Genomic DNA, 18,104 nt, shown 5'->3' on the forward strand with positions numbered 1-18,104 from the left:
GAATGAAATTATGTTTTTTTTTTGGTTGTTGTTTTTTTTTTAATACCAGCTTGGTGTTTAGCTTTATTAAGCTACTCTACAAAGATTATTACAAACACATGAATTTCCATGGCATAAAAATAAACCTCTTCCCAGCCATCACCCCCACACACATATATAGACTGGCTTCTTAATCTTTCGGCCCTGTTGCTAAGTAGTTGCTAAGCTGAGATGTGCTTTGTGTTCCACACTGCTTATCAAATTGGAGTAACAAGTTTTAAGAAGATCGCTATTAAAAAAAAAAAAAAAAGTGGCAATGGTTGAATTGCACCCAACTGCATGCCGAACCCTCGCCACACTTAAATAATTAAATAATTGTGTCCGTTTATAGAACCAGTTGGATTAGCGCCATGAATACATGACAATCACCGAGTGGAGTCACAAAACCTGGGGGTGCTAATATATATGCAGGAAAATGCAGGACCGGTTCTTACCCATATTAGAAGTTCGAATTGGAATTTTAGAGAGTCCTAGGCGGTAGGTTTTTGGGATATTTTGGGGTGCAGCTACTAAAGACAAATAGGTTGTTTCGCTTTCCAGGGGAAGTTGCACTTTGCAAGGGAATTTTCCCCAGAGCTTTCACTTTGTGAACACACCCAATCACATGCAAGGAAACACCATTTTTTGCTTACACCTGATTGGATGATGGAAGTCAGCAGAGCTTCACCTTATTATGCTCTGGGGCAGATTCCCTTCCTCTGCAAAGTAAACAGACTATATGCTCGTAAAGCAATTCCATGTGTCTGTGTAGCCAGTTCAGCCAATTTTCGATTCCACCTGTCCCTAACCCAAATCAAGACTAAGCACTATCATTTCCAAGTGTTTATCTGATTGGATAGATTTTATGGGGTGTAAAAGTTAGGGAGTTTCCTTAGTTTTACTAAACCCAGGACCCTGCATTCATTATATCTGCTCTCCCCCAGTGCACAGAACATGGAAATGCAATTATTTTAGTAAATATAAACAGCTAAATACCTTTTCTCATCAGCAGTATATAGCAGTCTTGTGACAACTATCAGTGTCTGGTTAAAGTGGTAAACCCCCGATTTTTTTTTTGATTTTTTTTTTTTAAAACCTGAAAGACAAAGGCATAATGAGCTAGTATGATTAGCATACTAGCTCATTATGAATTACTTCCCTTAGATCAAAGCCCCCGCAGTGGTCCTCATCCCCCCCTCCAGCGGTGACATCTCTCCCGGAGGTTACTTCGGGTATCGCCGCCCCAGCGTTGTGATTGGCCGGAGCGAAAATGACGTCACTCCGCGCATGCGCGCGGGAGCCGCTTTTCACGGCACGCCCCCGGCTTGAAACGGCACAGAGTGCCCTTTCAAGAAGGCGGCGGCACTCTGGGAAATTGCAAATATCTCCGAGATGTGTAAGTGTAACTTCCCCGAAGGGGTTTACAACCAATTTAAAGCTTGTAGGAGGAGTTTTCATTCTGCATTACCTGTTTTATCAGGATGCAGGACCCCAGACCCTCTATCTGATTGGCCCTGTGCTGATCACATGCACCCTCCCAGGAAAACTCTTTAGCAATACACACCAAACTGCATGTGCATGTTATGAGCATGTGCAGCCTGTCCCCTGGCTCGGTAATATTAGGAAATATTTTGGGGACAGTGGAGGGAGAAGAGGATCAGAGAAGACAGGATCAAACAGCACTTTTACACAATGCACAGGATTAACCTCTTAGGCTCCATAGTGAGTAGAACAAATATGCTTTACTGCATATACAGACTGATTTTACTGTTGCTCAACAATTTTTAAGGAAATGCTAGTTGCTTGGCTACCTTCAGTACTTTCTAAGTTACTATTCCATATCAAGTCTGAAACAAGTGAAGTCAGGACTTGTTCCAGGATGGAAAAAATGCCAGAGCCCAAGGATCACAATGCCAGCCAAACGAAAATGCTGTGATGGAAGTCAGGAATGGTAGCCCACATAAAGTATGTTCTCCGTCACAGGTTTCCACCCCTCCAAGATATAATGGAGGGGTAGACGGACATGTGACGATACCCTATGCCAGGTTTGCATATTATTATTTATACAACGCGGTAACAGGTAACTTGGTTGTTCACTTTGCAAGCGATGTTGCACTTTGCAAGGGAATTTACCCCAGAGCATAGTAAATGTGGTGAAACTTCACTTTGCAAAGAATACCCAATTTCGTTCAAGGGGGAAATAAAGCAATTTTGCTTGAACATGTTTGGCTGATGGAAGACAACAGAGCTTTCACCACATTCCGTAAGCTCTTTGAGAAAATGAATTTATGTCTAATTATTTTTAGTAAATCAACCCCAGTATCTTCAGTTTGAGATCAAATTTGAAGTAAATTAACAATGAATTACAAGTACAACCAATAAAAACTAATAAAAACAATGTCTTTGAGGAGCGTTTGCCACCGAAAGTCATCAAAGGAGGACAGATGGCTGCTTCCATTGGATGTCGGGAGGGGGACACATTGGGGGGGTCGGAGGTCCACAGCTGGCTACATATGTTGTTTGGAAGTGAATTGTGCGAACCGGTTATCCACACACAGCGGTCACTGCAGGTCCTTTGGCCCCTGGTGGGAGTAACACAAACCACTTGTGACCCTTCTAGAACCTGTTTCATGCCCGCTGTCACTTCCACCCACCCAAGATCTGAAGTCCAGGACATTGCAGACAAGAATTTGTAACTCTGATGTGTTTGCTGCAATTATGAAATGACTGCGGTCTAATGGAAACAAGTGCTATTCGTTTACAAGGGAAGCTGCTTTAATGCCACTTTTTATGCTTGCTCTTTTCATAATAATGTTTCATATATCGATTTATGGATCCTCCATGTAATGAATTTCTATTTACCTAGATTCAGCATCCTCCCTGATTGGTTTTTATGATAAGATTAGTCACATGGATATTATTAAAGTCCAACCTGAGCCAAAGCATTTTATCTTCATATAGAGTGGGAATGCGTTAGAGCGTCTATCAGGTGTTTGTCACGTGCGTCACTTTTGGGGAGTTTCACCTTCACTTTCTCTCAGGACAGAAAAAGATTAGAAAACTCTCCTTTGGGAAGACAGACAAAAACACATTTTTAGTAGATTAAGCACAGTATACATTTATTTTTATTTTTTTTTGCTCGTTATTCTTTTCTGTTCCAATAACAGCAGGCTGATAGACTTGAACGAACAGCAAAGTACACTTAGGGGTCTGTTTATGAAAAAAAATTGCAGAGCGAATGTCTCAAGCATTCATTATAATCCCAAATTGTCTCCTGATGCATTTATCTCCTATAATCGTCGGCTCCATCTAGTGGTCAGAATTTAGTATTTTCCTGAATTAACTCAATCAGGAAATTACTGCATTATTATGATTATAGATCATCCTCTGCACCACCATCAATGTCATCTATTCTACACTGCGCTCCATGAGCACTTCAAGCCTCGCTTTCAGATCGCTCTACTGTAGGGTAGTCTTCCCAGTCACGATTGCAGACTGGCAGCGATTAGAGCTGGCAGTGCGGAGGGACGGTCTATGTGGACAGCTTTACCCCGGATTCCTGCATACTTAGATGTGTCTGTTTTAACCACTTAAGGACCCCTTCACGCCGATATACGTGGGGTCGTAAACGCGCCCGCGACCCGGTCCGAAGCTCCGGGACCCACGGACCGATCAACGCTGGAGTCCCGCGATCAGTCCCCGGAGCTGAAGAACGGAGAGAGCCGTGTGTAAACACGGCTTCCCCGTTCTTCACTGTGGCGGCAGCATCAATCGTGTCATCCCTTTTATAGGGGGACACAAACTATGACGTCACACCTACAGCCACACCCCCCTACAGTTGTAAACACACTTGAGGTCACACATAACCCCATCAGAGCCCCCTTGTGGTTAACTCCCAAACTGCAACTGTAATTTTCACAATAAACAAGGCATTTTAAATGCATTTTTTGCTGTGAAAATGACAATGGTCCCAAAAATGTGTCAAAATTGTCCGAAGTGTCCGCCATAATGTCGCAGTCACGAAAAAAATTGCTGATCGCCGCCATTAGTAGTAAAAAAAAAAAAAAAATCTAAAAATGCAATAAAACTATCCCCTATTTTGTAAACGCTATACATTTTGCGCAAACCAACCGATAAACGCTTATCGGCCTAAACTGAGCAAAAAAAATTGTTTTTTTATATATTTTTTGGGGGATATTTATTATAGCAAAAAGTAAAAAATATTGAATTTTTTTCAAAATTGTCGCTATATTTTTGTTTATAGCGCAAAAAATAAAAACCGCAGAGGTGATCAAATACCACCAAAAGAAAGCTCTATTTGTGGGAAAAAAAGGACGCCAATTTTGTTTGGGAGCCACGTCGCACGACCGCGCAATTGTCAGTTAAAGTGGCGCAGTGCCGAATCGCAAAAAGGGGCAAGGTCCTTTAGCTGCATTTGTCTTAAGTGGTTAAAGTGTTGCTAAACCCACAGCGAGTTGCTACACTTAGAGAAGTCTCTCTTCTCTTTTCTACACTGTAGCACCTGCTAGATTTTGATTCTATTCCCCTTGTGGAGGCTTCCATTTGTGGATGGACATTTAATGGTTATGCAACCTATCACATTGCTATATCCTTTTTATATGGACTACAAACGGAAAGACTTGTGAATAAATGGTTGTGGAACAAATCATCTAAGTTTCCATTATTTCCTTTGGTGAAATTTGTTTTGATATACAAGTGCTTTGAAATACAAACATGTTTCCGGAACGCGGAGGTTCACCCTAAAAAACAACATTCTACCATGCCATCCAGCATACTAGCGTCAGCTAAAATATGCCTTTATTTTTTTTTTTTTGCGCTGTACTCACAGTTTAATACATTAGTTTTGTTTCTGACTCCCGCGGGGAGTAGGCGTTCCTATGAAGAGGGGAACATGATTGACGGCCGGCTATGGCACGTCACGCTTCCCGAAAATAGCCAGAGTAGGACTCGACTCTTCACGGCGCTATACGGCGCCTGCGCACAGACTAGGAGCTGACTGCGCAGGCGCCGTGAAGAGCCAAGTCCTATTTCGGCTATTTTCGGGAAGCGTGACGTGCCATAGCCGGCCGTCAATCATGTTCCCCTCTTCATAGGAACGCCTACTGGCAATATAAAGTACAAAAGTATCAACAGGTAATATTCTTTAAAAGACAGCTTGATGTGAAAAACTACTGTAATGGCACAGAGTGATAATATAAGTCTTTAGAAAGGTTTAAATAGTTTGTTTTTTTGTTTGGGACCACTTAAGACTCCATTCACACAGGGGCAACACGACTTCCAGCACGACTTTGGGAGGCAACTTGGACACACTTGAGTATGAATCACAGCGCGACCTGAGGCAACTTCAAGTCGCCTCTGGGACAGGAGGCTTTCCAGTGGCCAATCAAACAACAATCGCCTCTGTGGGAGGGAGGGGTTTGCCTGAGAAATGTATGTTATCTTCCTGTATTGTTGCTTCAGTTAAGACAGTGATCCGACTTCTGAGGCGACTTCCATTGAAATCAATGGGTACAAGTTGCCTACAAGTCGCCTAGAAGTCGGACAGGAACCTTTTCTGAAGTCGGAGCGACTGCAGTAGTGTGCATTAAAGTGGAGATTCACCCTAAAAACGATTTTTTAACACTAGAGGCAGCATAGTAAGGGCATATCATTTTGGCAAGTTTTTTATTTTTTTCTCCGTACTTACCTTTATATTCTGATTTGGTCCAGGGCTTCCGCGTTCTGATGACTCCGGGACTGGGCGTTCCTATCCCTGCCTCAGGCTTCCGATGCTTGCGGGACTGGGCGTTCCTATCCTTTGTTGGATGATTGACGGCTTGTGAAACAGGTGACCTGTCGCACAACGCGCGTCACCAGATTTCCGGAAATACCCAAAATTAAGAGTCGGCACTATACGGCGCCTGCGCCGTGTAGAGCTGACTGCGCAGGCGCCGTATAGTCACGACTTGCAGCTCGGCTATTTCCCGACATCTGGTGATGCGCGTTGTGCGACAGGTCACCTGTTTCACAAGCCATCAATCATCCAACGAAAGGATAGGAATGCCCAGTCCTGAAGTCATCGGAACCCGGAAGCCCTGGAGAAAAATAGATTATAAAGGTATGTACAGAGCAGAAAAAATAAAAAATACGCCAAATGTAAATGCCCTTACTATGCTGGATCTAATGTGTGTAAAATTAAAAACATTTTTTTGGGTGAACCCCCGCTTTAAGACAGCTTTATTCACATACATTGATTTTCTCATGCAGTGCGACTTGAGGCAACTAGGGGCGAATTGGGGCGACTTGAAGTCGGATCCAAAGTCGTCCCTGTGTGAATGGGCTCTTACAGTCTTTCCTGTGTTTTATTCCTTACGATTTTTTGTTTTTATGTCTCTGGGCTTGTCTTGTTTTATCACTATTTTTGGCTAGGTGAGGTCTCCAGAGCTGGACACAGTATTCTAAATGAAGTCCAGCTGGGTTCACATACTGTATATGGTGTGTGGGACACCACATGTGATTGCGGGACCTGTGTGTCTCTGGGCTTGTCTTGTTTTATCACAATTTTTGGCTAGGTGAGGTCTCCAGAGCTGGACACAGTATTCTAAATGAAGTCCAGCTGGGTTCACATACTGTATATGGTGTGTGGGACACCACATGTGATTGCGGGACCTGTGTGTGGTGCAGAAATCACCACATTCCTATTCAGATCACACACAATGTCTGTGTGGTGCGATTTGAGCCATTCATTTGTTTGTACCAAATCTGCACAAAAAAGGTACAGGACCCTTTTTCTCTTAGCAGTGGAATCGGATCGCATGGCTGTTCACACTTACGGGGAAGCAGGACTTCCTGCTGGAGGTCCCTCTAGTGATCCATCCCAGCATTCGATTAGTTCCCCACTGCCAGGCACTACTAAATTTGCTCGTTTTGTAAATCATCTGTTGCAAAACAAGATTTTTTATTCTATCAGACTAATCTGATTAGAATAAAAATTCTATCAGATTAGTCTGACATTCTCTTCCCTCGGTAAAACCATGCTGCTCTGGGTCCGCCAAATTGTGTTTTAATGATCATTGATCCTTTCTTTTAGGAGTGACTCTATTAATTTTACTACTGCAGATGGTAAACTCACTGGCCTTCAGTTGCCAGCTTCTTTCTGATGACGCTTCCCTACCCTCAATATTGGCCATAACAGTCATTTTTCAGAGCTGAAACTAACGGCAACAAATATGGCTATTTACACAAAGATTAGGCCAGCCTTTCATAAATAGAGTGCCACCTGGGTTTGTCAGGGTTGCCACCACAGTGATAGGATTTATTCTGTCGTGCTGCATATATGCTGAAAGTTATGTGTGCTGGGTGTGTACTCACGATGGTAGGCATGGAGGGCGTGACGTCACCACACTGCCTCTCCACCTTGTCCAATCAGAGAATTCTTTGCATTCATTAAGATAAAGCACAGGGCCCGGAAGCTAGTGGAGATCACTGGAGTAGCTGTGTCTGCTACAGTGACCTCCAGCTTCTAGAGCAGGGGTGCTCAACCTTTCAAAGAGCGAGGACTACTGAAGGGATTTGGTAACAAGCTGTGGGCCACAATAAACTATGGGGTTTTACTGTCCCCCAAACCAAAAATGTAAATGAGCTTTTACTGTCCTCAGCCCCCTATAAAGCTGCTTTACACTGATGTGCTGCAGTTTACCCGCACAGCAGGTAAAGCGCAGTGCACCTGCGGCTTTTCTGTGGGTTAGCTGCACTTTTGCATAGATGTCTATTACCTCTTGTGAGTTGTGGTTCACTTTCAGATAGCACACCAAACCCGCAGGATATAGTAGAAGTCTATGGCTCAGTGCAGCTAACCCGCAGTAAAGCCGCAGGTGCACTGCACTTCATTTCACTTGCGGATCAGTGTGAAAGCAGCCTAATAATCCTTTTTAATAAATGCTGGTATGCTCATTGCAAAAGTGCAGTGTAAAAGTGCAGTGTATGTGATGTTTAAAGGATAAGTACAACCGAAGCTCGGTTGTACTTCTCCTGTGGATCATAGGAGTGCAGTTTGTCCCATTTTCAGCAGACGGTGGGCTGAAGCCCGTTGTCAGCTAATGCCACAGAGCCGATGTTCTATCGAATAGTGCCCACCATCAAAGTGTCCGCATGTGCAGAACAGAAGACCACGCCAGCTGATTTCCTGATCAGCTGGCATGAATTCACCGTAGCGCATGCGCACATCGTAGGAGGCTTTTTTCTATGGGAGATACCATTTCACAGGCATAATTTAAAGCTATGCAAAGAACGGAGGGACACTGTAGTTGTCAGATTGAGCCTCGCTGTTGTAGGGCGGGTTGTGGGTGTGTTGAAAGGCAGTTTTTTTCTGTATTGTAACCTGCCCTTAGACACAGGCAAAAGCCGCTGTTTAGCACAACAAACCCGCCCTACAACACAGACAAAACCTTGAGCACACTGTAAACCCGTGCCGCGACAGCGAAGCACAATATGATAAGTACAGTGTCCCTCCGCTGTTTGCATAGCTTTCAATTGTGCTTGAAAAAAGCCTCCTACGATATGCGCTACGATGACATAATGCCAGCTGATCAGGAAATAACCTGGAGTGCCCATCCGTTCTGCACATGCGCGGGCACTTTTTAACAGAGGGCACAGATCGACAGAACACCGGTCTAGGCTCTGGCAAGATCGCAACAATGAAATCCGAATCCACCCACATGCCTGGACTGGCACCCGGCTCAGCCTCTTGGCGAGCTGCTGAAAGTCTGAGCCAGTCGCTCCCGCCCCCTCCGCAGCCCAACTCACTAGTGAGCGGGGGCGGGGCAGAGCAGAGAGCAGTGACTGACAGTCACAGAGCAGGCTCAGCAACCAGTTATTCAAACAATCTGGGCTTACTGGTCCCCTGGACCCAAAACTTGGCACACATGTAGCCACAGTTCTCCTCTACAAGTGTGAAAAGTTTGCTGTCTGGGAGACCTACGGCCGGGGAGCACCGATTTTTCAAAGCCGGGCACCCCTTCTATATACTGCCATGTTAAAAGTAAGTCTAGGCATGGGCACAGTGAGGCATAGGCACAGTAAGGCATGGGCACAGTGAGGCATGGACACAGTGAGGCACAATGAGGCATGCAGATGGACACCCTAGGCTTATACTCGAGTCAATACCTTTTCCCAGTCTTTTATTTGGGTCGGCTTATACTCGAGTATATACGGTATTTCAAATCGAAACGTTAAAATTTTCGAATCAGTTGAAACAAAATTGTTATATTGTTTTCGATTTAAATGCAGCAAAGTGAACAAAACATGATTACAATGACTCTTTAAATCACCTTTTGGTTTTACAAAAACAGCATTATTTCGAAATGGTAATCAAATAACACACTGGAGTTCAATGTAAAATTTGATTTGAATATCAGAAAAGCTGCCGAATTTCATTACGTTATTCGGAGCATTTGGTAAAATTAGTTTAGTTTATTTTGTAATTCGGGTATTCGGACATATCCCAATCTCCGAATAACGATTTTTTTTTTCTGAATATTAATTTGGGACGAAATGAACCGCACATGTCTAGAGCTTAGAGGCAGAAACAAACGCTGGATGCGCATTAAACTCATAAATGCACATACACGTGGCATTAAGAGCAATCGTGATTCTAATGAAAAATGAGCAGAGGGGAATGTTTTAGAAAAAAAAAAACCTTATAAAAGCAAATAAACTCTTGTGCAACACAATCCACTATTAGCATTTTTATGCTGTGTTTTCTGCCAGAGGCTCTGGCATTTTTTCAGCTACCTGGTGTGCATGGACCCTCAAAGAGCTGTGACTGGTTAAGAAGATTGAAAGATGCTGGTTTAGGGAATTGTGTCTATTGTCATTTCATTAAACTGCTCTTTTTTTCTAACATACCTTTGTTAAAAAATATATATAGGTGCCCCCCCCCCCCCCCATTAATGTCACCACTGAGCAGGTTGCAGTTTAAAGTGGTTATAAACCCAACCCAAAAAAAACCTACAAGACAAAGGTATAATGAGCTAGTATGCATAGCATACCAGCTCATTATGAATTGCTTACCTCAGATCGAAGCCCCCACAGCGGTCCTTGTCCCCCCTCCAGCGGCGACCGGGGTCTACTTTTGGGTATCGCGGCTCCGGGGCTGTGATTGTCCTGAGCCGCGATGACGCACGCGGGAGCCACCGGTAACAGCACACGGACTGAAGCAACGGCACAAAGGTGCCATTGCTTCAGTTTGCTTTAGTGCGCATGTGCCGATATCATTGGCACATGCAGGGGACAGGGGATATCTCCTAAACGGTGCAGGTTTAGGAAATATCCTGAGTAGCTACAGGTAAGCCTTAATATAGGCTTACCTGTAGCGTTGTAAAGGGTTAACAAACACTTTAAAAAAAAAAATCCACGAAGCAGTTACGCGTATCTATTGACGCTGCGTAACTTCTAGTTTGCTCCGGCGTATCTTTGTTTTGTATCCACAAAACAAGATACGACTGAAGCTGGGCTAGATCCGACTGACGTACGTCTTAGTACGCGGTCGGATCTAAGGTGCATATTTACGATGGCCGCTAGGTGGCGCTTCCGTCGATTTCCGTGTCGAGTATGCAAATTGGCTAGATACGCCAATCCACAAACGTACGTCCGCCCGGCGCTTTTTTTTTTACGTTGTTTACGTTCGGCTTTTTCTGGCATAAAGTTACCCCTGCTATATGAGGGGTATCCTATGTTAAGTATGGACGTCGGTCCAGCGTAGAATTTTCCGTTGTGTACGTCGTTTGGGTAAAACGTTTGCGAATAGGGCTTTGCGTAAATTACGTTCACGTCGTCTAGGCATTGAGCGTGCGTAATTTAATTTGAAAATCCGACGTGATACTGAGAATGCGCCGTACGAAAAAAGCGTCATTTACGTGGGGTCAAGCTTGTTTTACATAAAACAGGCCCCCCTGTTCATCATTTGAATTCCGCGCCCTTACGAAGGGAGATTTACGCTACGCCGCCGTAACTTTAGAGGCAAGTGCTTTGTGAATACAGCACTTGCCCCTCAAAGTAGCCGCCCTACGTGGATCTGGCCCACAATTTCTAGGAAACTTTTTTATTTATTTATTTTTCCTTTTTATCAAACCAGAATCTCTCTTTAAAATGGACATATATTGGAAAATGTACTCTCAGAATTTGCCCTGCATGTACCTGTAGAATAACAAACTAACTAGAAACACGGTTTTCTTTTTTTACAGGAACACAGATTGACATACAGTAAAACTTTGGTTTGATAGTAACTTGGTTTTAAAATGTTTTAATACATTTTACCTTGATATACAAGCGATGTCTTGATATAAGAGTAGAGTCATGTCACAACTAAGTATAAAAGAGAAGAGAGGAGCCTCTAAGTGTAGCAATATGGTTACATTTAATGAAGGTACAACATTTAGCAAACTATTGCTACACTGAGGCCCCGTACACACGGTCGAACAAAACCGGTGAGAATGGTCCGACGGGCCATTTCCATCGGTTCACCACTGAAGTGGCCTGACGGCCTGATGTGCGTACACACCATCGTTTCAAAAAACGGATCATGTCAGAACGCGGTGACGTCAAACACACGACGTGCTGAATAAAACAAAGTTCAATGCTTCCAAGCATGCGTCGACTTGATTCTGAGCATGCGCGGGTTCTGAACCGATGCTTTTGTGTACTAACCATCGGTTTGGCCCAATCGGTCAGCGGTCCATCGGTTCGGTTTTGAAGCATGTTTTAAAATTTTGGACCGAAGGAAAACAGACCGATGGGCTATACACACGGTCGGTTTGGACCGATGAAACTAAACCTCGGTCCATTCTCATCGGTTTTGTCCGACCGTGTTTACGGGACCTTAGAGGTGCCTCTGATATACAAATGCTTTGATATACAAGTGCTTTGGATTACAAGTTTTACTGTAATGATTTTCAGGAATCCAGTCCCTATCATGTACATCTAAGACAAGATCAGAGTTCCCCTTTAAGTGCAGGTGGCTTGCAGAACAATGGTCCAGCTGTGAGTGTGCCCACTGCACCCCGTCCTATCGTGTCTCTAAGCCAAGACGTAACCAACCTGCAGCTACGCAACGGCGTCCACTGGCTGCAATAATATTAAATAATAGAAGAAGTGTGTGCTGTTCATTTTCTATACAATGTATGAAGCACAGGATGTGGGAGGAGACCATCACAGAGGCAGGGGAGGCATTGCATCTCTTGTTTAGAATCCAGGATGACATTAGAAGCGTCTATACAGACTAGAGCATCCTACAGAAGAACTGTCCTAGAGCACCGGTATCCCAGTGCAGCCAAGTGAGAGCACCCCCCCCCCCCTCTCTCTCTCCAATGTCTTGCCGTAGAAAAGGAGGACTGTACCACTTCATCCCTGTGGGGAGCATGGAAGAAGTATAAATCAGGTGGTACTAGCCTGCAGAGACTGCATGCAGTATGATCATTGAGAGTTGAGGAAGAGCTAGAGGAAGGAGGCAGCTTGTCACAGCTGATAGGATGGCCAGACCTAAGATGAAGAATTCTCCTTCCGAAATCAGCACCAGCTCCAAAATCGTTCCACCAATTACAAGAGAGGATCTGAACGGCGTCAGCCCCCTGCTACCGGCCCGAATTATGGGCTCCTTGACAAGCGATGCTGGCCAAAGGTACCTATAGATAATTCTACATCTCCAGATTGCAGTCGCCTTGTAAGTGCATGTGCATGTGTGTCACTATGGGCTAGAAATACATCATCACTGCAGAGAGGGGCAATCCGACGCACAGCTTGCTGGAAATGCAGCACACACACACGGCTTTCACTATTCATGTATACAGAAAGAACGAGGCGCTGCATTGTATACAAATACCCTGCTAATGCATCATTTGGGGTTTGTTTCATGAGCTTTGGCATCCTGGCATGCGAGTATCCAGAGTTCCATAGTTGGTTGGTAAGGTTGAATAAAGACACCAGGAGGTTCAGGGCCAGTTTGTAAATAAGGTATACTTTGCGGCTAATAGAAGAAGTTAGATTGCTATTCTTATATAAAGAGGTAATTGGATTGGAATAAATGCTTATAGAGCGCCGAATGCGAGTTGTGAAACTCGCGTCTAAGCGCTTACCAACAAGCTGGGGGTATCCAGTTCCCAGGAGCAAAAAGAAGAAACTAGGACATCTAAGTAAGAGAGAGGAACAAGCAAGAAGTAAACAGAAGTATAGAAGGGGGGGGGGGGGGCAGGACACAAAAAGCCTATCCCTACTCCCTGACCAACTTGATATTTCAATTTTGGGTGGATGTTAAGGTGCCGAATGAAACACGGCCCGGCCGCCTATATTCTTTAAAAATTCTGGAGTCCCAAGTTGTGGTCTTTTCCCTGTTTGAGTGTTATTTGTTTAATGTGACGGACAGCGCAGCAAAAGGAGTGAGACTCCACAGGGGGTGACACAGCTAGAAGGTTCAGTAGGGCGATGGTACCCGTGGACGGCCCCTGAGAGAAAAGTCGGCATGCGAGTCGGTTTTAGGCATGCTGATTTAAAGGACTCCCAAGAATGAGCGAGGTGGGAACCCCTATCAACCTATCTGATGTCGGCTTTCGTTCACGTGGATGAATGATGGTGGGGTACTTTACAGCAGTGCTTGTCAACTAAAGGGGGGCTTCAAATGTAGCCCCTGACATGGCCAGAGGGCCGCACATAATGTTCAATATATGTAATGATTGCGAGGACCGTCAGAAACTGGGGACCTAATAAGGGAAATGAGAGTCAGAGTGTGGACGTGCTACATGTTTGGCTGGGGATATGTTGCAAAAGATCATACGAAACTGAGAACGTTACATAAGGCTGGTAGAGATCAGTGCTATTACTTTAATCAATGTTCCCACTACAAACTGTTCAGGTCTGAGGACCAACCTCAGGTATGCCAAAGGGCATCAGATTGGGCACCAGGACTTTACAATAAAGCTAGACGTTGATGCTCTGCCTACTTTGGCAAATTGTGTGGTTTTCCCCAAAATACATATACACTATATTGCCAAAAGTATTGGGACACCTGCCTTTGCACTCACATGAACTTTAATGGAGTCTTAGTCTGTAGGGTTCCATATTGAGTTGGCCCATCCTTTGCAGCTAAAACAGCTTCAACTCTTCTGGGAAGGCTGTCCACAAGGTTTAGGAGTGTCTATGGGAATGTTTGACCATTCTTCTAGAAGCGTATTTGTGAGGTCAGGCACTGATGTGGACGAGAAGGCCCGGCTTGCAATCCTTGCTCTAATTTATCTCAAAGGTGTTCTTTTGGGTTGAGGTCAGGACTCTGTGCAGGCCAGTCAAGTTCCTTCACCCCAAACTCACTCATCCATGTCTTTATAGACCTTGCTTTGTGTACAGTCATGTTGGAAAAGGAAGGAGCCATCCCCAAACTGTTCCCACAAAGTTGGGAGCATGAAATTGTGCTGACACCTTAAGAGTTCCCTTCACTGGAACTAATGGGCCAAGCCCAACCCCTGAAAAACAGACCTACAACATAATCCCCCCTCCACCAAATGATTTGGACCAGTGCACAAAACAAGGTCCATAAAGACATGGATGAGTGTGTTTGTGGTGAAGGAACTTGACTGGCCAGCGCAGTGTCCTGACCTCAACCCGATGGAACATCTTTGCGGTGAATTAGAGCAGAGACTGCGAGCCAGGCCTTCGCGTCCACATCAGTGCCTGACCTCACAAATGAGCTTCTGGAAGAATGGTCACACATTCCCATAGACACACTCCTAAACCTTGTGGACAGCCTTCCCAGAAGAGTTGAAGCTGTTAAAGAGTGGGCCAACTCAATATTGAACCCTATGGACTAAGACTGGGATGCCATTAAAGTTCATGTGTGTGTAAAGGCAGGTGTCCCAATACTTTTGGTAATATAGTGTATAATTTGTTTCATTTAAATGTGATGTTTGCGAAGAAGGCCTTCCCTCCTTTACCTATGCTGTATATGTACATTTACATTCTCTAGTTGGCCAGTTGTAGCCCCTGCGTGGGTGAACAAGGTGCGTTTGTACTACTGTATATTGTGGATATACCTACAATAAAAATTGAAGAAGTAAAAGCTAGAAGTTGTTAAAATAGCAAAATCAGACCCACCACCAGGCCATCCTGGCTCCATCAGTGCTATTCAGCCAGGACCACCTGACCAACTTCCTAGGCATCTGATCACATGACCAGCCCACTCATGAGAGCCCAGAGCAGCAATGTAGCATTTTGGCTTTGGTTACCCCTTTATACCTTCTCTATATTAAAACAATGATCAAAGTCTAACAGGGATAGGGGGCACAATAGGAGTAAAGGGAAGTGCCACCAACAGAGTCCATTGGAGATAGGACAGAACTGTCAGGTGGTAAAGGTCCATCTCCAGGAAGAAGTCCTCCTGTGCAGTGGAGCTGCAAGAGTTAAATGCTTGTTTCTGTACTGGCAACAGGAAAAGCACTTTTAGTTGCCTGATGCCCACTTCCCCCGTAAACAGCAGTTTCCTATGCTCTGGAAGTGGACTGACCCTTGTCCTCACATCCATTGCAGGGCTATGGTCCCTGCATCAGTCTTAACGCCAGGGGCATCCCACTGCCCTAGTGCGGGGGGGGGGGGGGGTGGCATGAAACAGTCTAACAGGGAGGGAGTGAAGGAATAAGTAAAGCTGCTTTACCCGGTCCCCTAGACATATATGAGAAGTTAACCCTTGAAATGCAGTTGCAGCCTCACTGCAAGAAGGAACTTCTTTCTCCTGGAGTTCAGTATTAACTCTCCAGCATCTACCAAAGCCTGAAATGACAATTTTTGGTGGACTGAACCTAATGCTTTCCCTTTAAAAACCCTGATCCATAACTAGCAACTAACTACAAATCCCAGAAGGCTCTATCAGGGAGACGCGTTGCATGTTCCCCGGCATCTTCGTTTCTATTCATTTTGAACAAATGAACTTTATGAACCTGCTATCTCGCCCACAAAATGCAAAGCATCCAGGTATAGCACGCTGTTTGCACATTGCATCATCCTTCATTTGCATGTAAAATTGTAGTAATTAAATCAGCTCAGTGAAGCCGCAGAGCACGTGCAGGCCGACAATCAGCGCGCTCTTTCTAAGCCGCTTCACTCTCACAAATTTGTACAATTTAGGTAGCACTTAAATTGCTCTAAAGGCGGAATTCTCTGAAGGCCTGACCAAGCTGAACAGATTCTTTCAGCACAGCGTGGAATTCCTGATCAAAAGATTTTGTTCAACTGGATTTCCCGCTGGTCACATTCTAAATTTAGTACAGATCAGAGTGCAATGACGATATGATGTCATACACAAGTGCTGAATCTCTACAAGATATACGTAACAAATAATTTTGGAAACGCCAGAGAAGACTTTTTTTTCTAAAAGCACCAAGTCTGATTTTTTTTTCTGTTCAACAAACCTTAAAGTGGGACTAAACCCTCCTATCCTTGGAACAAAACCCTCCTATCCTTGGCACTGAACCCTCCTATCCTTGGCACTAAATCCTCCTATCCTTGGCACTAAACCCTCCTATCCTTGGCACTAAACCCTCCTATCCTTGGCACTAAACCCTCCTACCCTTGGAACTAAACCCTCCTATCCTTGGAACTGAACACTCCTATCCTTGGCACTAAACCCTCCTATCCTTGGCACTAAACCCTCCTATCCTTGGCACTAAACCCTCCTATCCTTGGAAATAAACCCTCCTATCCTTGGCACTAAACCCTCCTATCCTTTGCACTAAACCCTCCTATCCTTGGAACTAAACCCTCCTATCCTTGGCACTAAACCCTCCTATCCTTGGAACTAAACCCTCCTATCCTTGGCACTAAACCCTCCTATCCTTGGAACTAAACCCTCCTATCCTTGTCACCCAAGGAAGCCGCCATCTTGGCCTCTGTTTGATCTGCAACTGCCACGATATTGCACATGTGATCAGTTACAACACCAGCCATTGGATGGTTTGACTGGTTGAGATCACAAGCCATGTGACCATAAGGGCTAGTTTATAATTGCTTCAAAACATGGCTTCCGACTCGCTTTGTTAACCACTTGCTTACTGGGCACTTAAACCCCCCTCCTGCCCAGACCAATTTTCAGCTTTCAACGCTGACGCACTTTAAATGACAATTGCGCGGTCATACAACACTGTACCCAAATTACATTTTATAATTGTTTTTCCCACAAATAGAGCTTTCTTTTGGTGGTATTTGATCACCTCTACGGTTTCTTATTTTTTTTTTATTATATTTTTTTATATTTTGTTATAAAATTTTGCAAACAGGTAATTTTTCTCCTTCATTCATGTACGCTGATGAGCCAGCACTGATGGGCACTGATGGGCAATGATGGGCTGCACTGATAGACAATGATGGGCTGCACTGATAGGTGGCACTGGTGGTCACTGATGGGCGGCACTGGTGGACACTGATTGGTGGCACTGGTGGTCACTGATAGGCAGCACTGGTGGTCACTGAGAGGTGGCACTGAAGGGCATTGATAGGTGGCACTGAGAAGTGGGCACTGATGGGTGGCAGTAATAGGCACTGATAGGCAGCACTGCTGATGAGGCATTAATAGATGGCACTAGTGGGCAGTGATGGGCACTGGCAGGGGGTAAAAGAGGAGGCAGATGGGTTTAGTCTTACTTTAATGTAAAACAGCTGAACTCCAGGAACACTAAAAATGTCTCCTTGCAGTGGGGCTGCACCCAAGTGGCACCTATCACCAGTGGTGGCTGGTTCTCAATTTTTTGGGGGGAGGCAGCAAGGGGGGGGCAGCAAACAACCCACCCGATTTCCCCCCTCCCCCTGTTCGATCGGTCAAACCCCCCACCCCCTGTCGTTTGCCTGTCCACCCATCATCCACACTTACCCCATCCAGGTTTTCGGGCAGCTTTGGCGACCTCCTCCTGCTACCCCCCCCCCCCCCGTTTCCGGCCAATATGATTGCTTCTCCTCTCGGCCAATTGGTGGCACTGGTTCCCACAAAGGGTCAAAAGTGTCAGTTAGTTTCCGATTGTCCACCACAATATCGCAGTCCCGCTATAAGTCGCTATTTA

At 44.8% G+C, this 18,104-nt stretch overlaps 1 protein-coding gene across 5 annotated transcripts in view; it reads left to right on the top strand.

Moving 5' to 3' along the window:
* Positions 1-18,104, top strand: part of KCNT1 (potassium sodium-activated channel subfamily T member 1) — a 409,716-nt gene that overhangs the window by 139,694 nt on the left and 251,918 nt on the right. For 2 of the 5 annotated variants that reach the window (XM_040324181.1, XM_040324183.1), the window contains exon 1: positions 12,253-12,694. The exons of 2 other annotated variants lie outside the window; for them this stretch is intronic. In XM_040324181.1, the coding sequence (XP_040180115.1) occupies positions 12,546-12,694 (149 nt within the window). In that variant the 5' untranslated portion in view covers positions 12,253-12,545. Of the gene's footprint in view, positions 1-12,252; positions 12,695-18,104 lie in introns of those variants that run through there. One more of the 5 variants, XM_040324184.1, reaches the window with a different exon arrangement.

This window comes from Rana temporaria, chromosome 9 (genome assembly GCF_905171775.1).
Source record: "Rana temporaria chromosome 9, aRanTem1.1, whole genome shotgun sequence".
NCBI lineage: Eukaryota > Metazoa > Chordata > Amphibia > Anura > Ranidae > Rana > Rana temporaria.